Source organism: Plectropomus leopardus, unplaced genomic scaffold, assembly GCF_008729295.1.
Source record: "Plectropomus leopardus isolate mb unplaced genomic scaffold, YSFRI_Pleo_2.0 unplaced_scaffold10052, whole genome shotgun sequence".
NCBI classification, from domain to species: Eukaryota; Metazoa; Chordata; class Actinopteri; order Perciformes; family Serranidae; genus Plectropomus; species Plectropomus leopardus.
In genome coordinates, this window is record NW_024610566.1 from 1 (window position 1) to 1,429 (window position 1,429).

Below are 1,429 nucleotides of genomic sequence, written 5' to 3' on the forward strand. Positions count from 1 at the left end.
TTTTCCTCCTCCTCCTCATTTGTCAAATTTTTTTAGAAAACCTTCGGTGAAATCAGACACATCAGACCGCAACGATCACAAACAGCCCGATAAACTCCTGGAGCGACTGACAATAGAAAATAGTTTCACATTAAAGACGGTCGGATTATTTCAGTCAAACACCTGAAACATCCAAAATCTCGCCTCATATCACGATATCAGAGCAGTATTTCGTTATTGCCCGGGCCTATCTTGCACTTTCTTGGATGTTTCCAGTTTATCAATCAATCCATCAGTGGCTCAAAATCAGTTTGACGGCAGGAGTACGGACGCACCGCAGAGTAAATCCGGAGTGAGTTTTCTTGTTGTCGTGGTAACATACTGTTCCCTAAAACTTGCACATAGAGCTCTTTTCAGTTTTAATTCGGACCAGTTTGAGTGAGGAAATGTTGGTAAAATTGTCCCTTTAAAGTAGCCGCCCTGTTGTTTTAAACCTTCGTGACCTCTGACCTTTGCGTTGCTCCTCAGGTGCGACTCAGATGCTGCTGTTGGCTCGGCGAACAGACCTGCGGCACATCTCTCTGGACACGCCGGACTTCACCGACATCATCCTGCAGGTGGACGACATCCGGCACGCCATCGCCATCGACTACGACCCCGTGGAGGGATACATCTACTGGACGGACGACGACGTGAAGGCCATCCGCCGCTCGCTGCTTGACGGCAGCGACGCACAGTTCGTGGTCACGTCTCAGGTCAACCACCCGGATGGCATCGCCGTGGACTGGATCGCCCGCAACCTTTACTGGACCGATACTGGGACCGACCGCATCGAGGTGACGCGACTCAACGGGACAATGCGCAAGATCCTGATCTCCGAAGACCTGGACGAGCCCAGAGCCATCGTCCTGGACCCCGTGGCGGGGTGAGTGTCACGAGCTGAGACGGAGAATCTTCTGATCGTTGATTCTGATCCATTTTCAGCTGCTGACTTCCTGTTTCTGTTTCCAGTTACATGTACTGGACCGACTGGGGGGAGGTGCCGAAGATCGAGCGGGCAGACCTGGACGGGATGGAGCGTCTGGTGATGGTCAACACGTCTCTGGGCTGGCCCAACGGCCTCGCCCTCGACTACGAAGAGCGCAGACTCTACTGGGGGGACGCCAAGACGGATAAGATCGAGGTCGGTGCTTTATTTACATTCTGCCTGTGTTTTCAGCTGGGAGTTTTTCTCTGTGTGTGTGTGTGTGTGTGTGTGTGTGTGTGTGTGTGTGTGTGTGTGTGTGTGTGTGTTCAGCTGGGAGTTGTAGTTTTATATTCTGTGTGTGTGTGTGTGTGTGTGTGTGTGTGTGTGTGTGTGTGTGTGTGTTTGTGTTTGTGTGTGTGTGTTTCCAGCTGGGAGATGTAGTTTTATATTCAGCGTGAGTGTTTCCAGCTGGGAGTTGTAGTT

General features: G+C 51.3%; 1 protein-coding gene across 1 annotated transcript; it reads left to right on the forward strand.

Moving 5' to 3' along the window:
* Positions 1-507: 507 nt before the first annotated feature.
* LOC121963147 (low-density lipoprotein receptor-related protein 6-like) lies at positions 508-1,162 on the forward strand (the record flags this gene model as incomplete). The annotated part of the gene is made up of 2 exons (XM_042513474.1): positions 508-904; positions 991-1,162. Coding segments are annotated over 2 exons (569 nt in total), but the record flags the coding sequence as incomplete, so codon positions are not given.
* Positions 1,163-1,429: the final 267 nt, after the last annotated feature.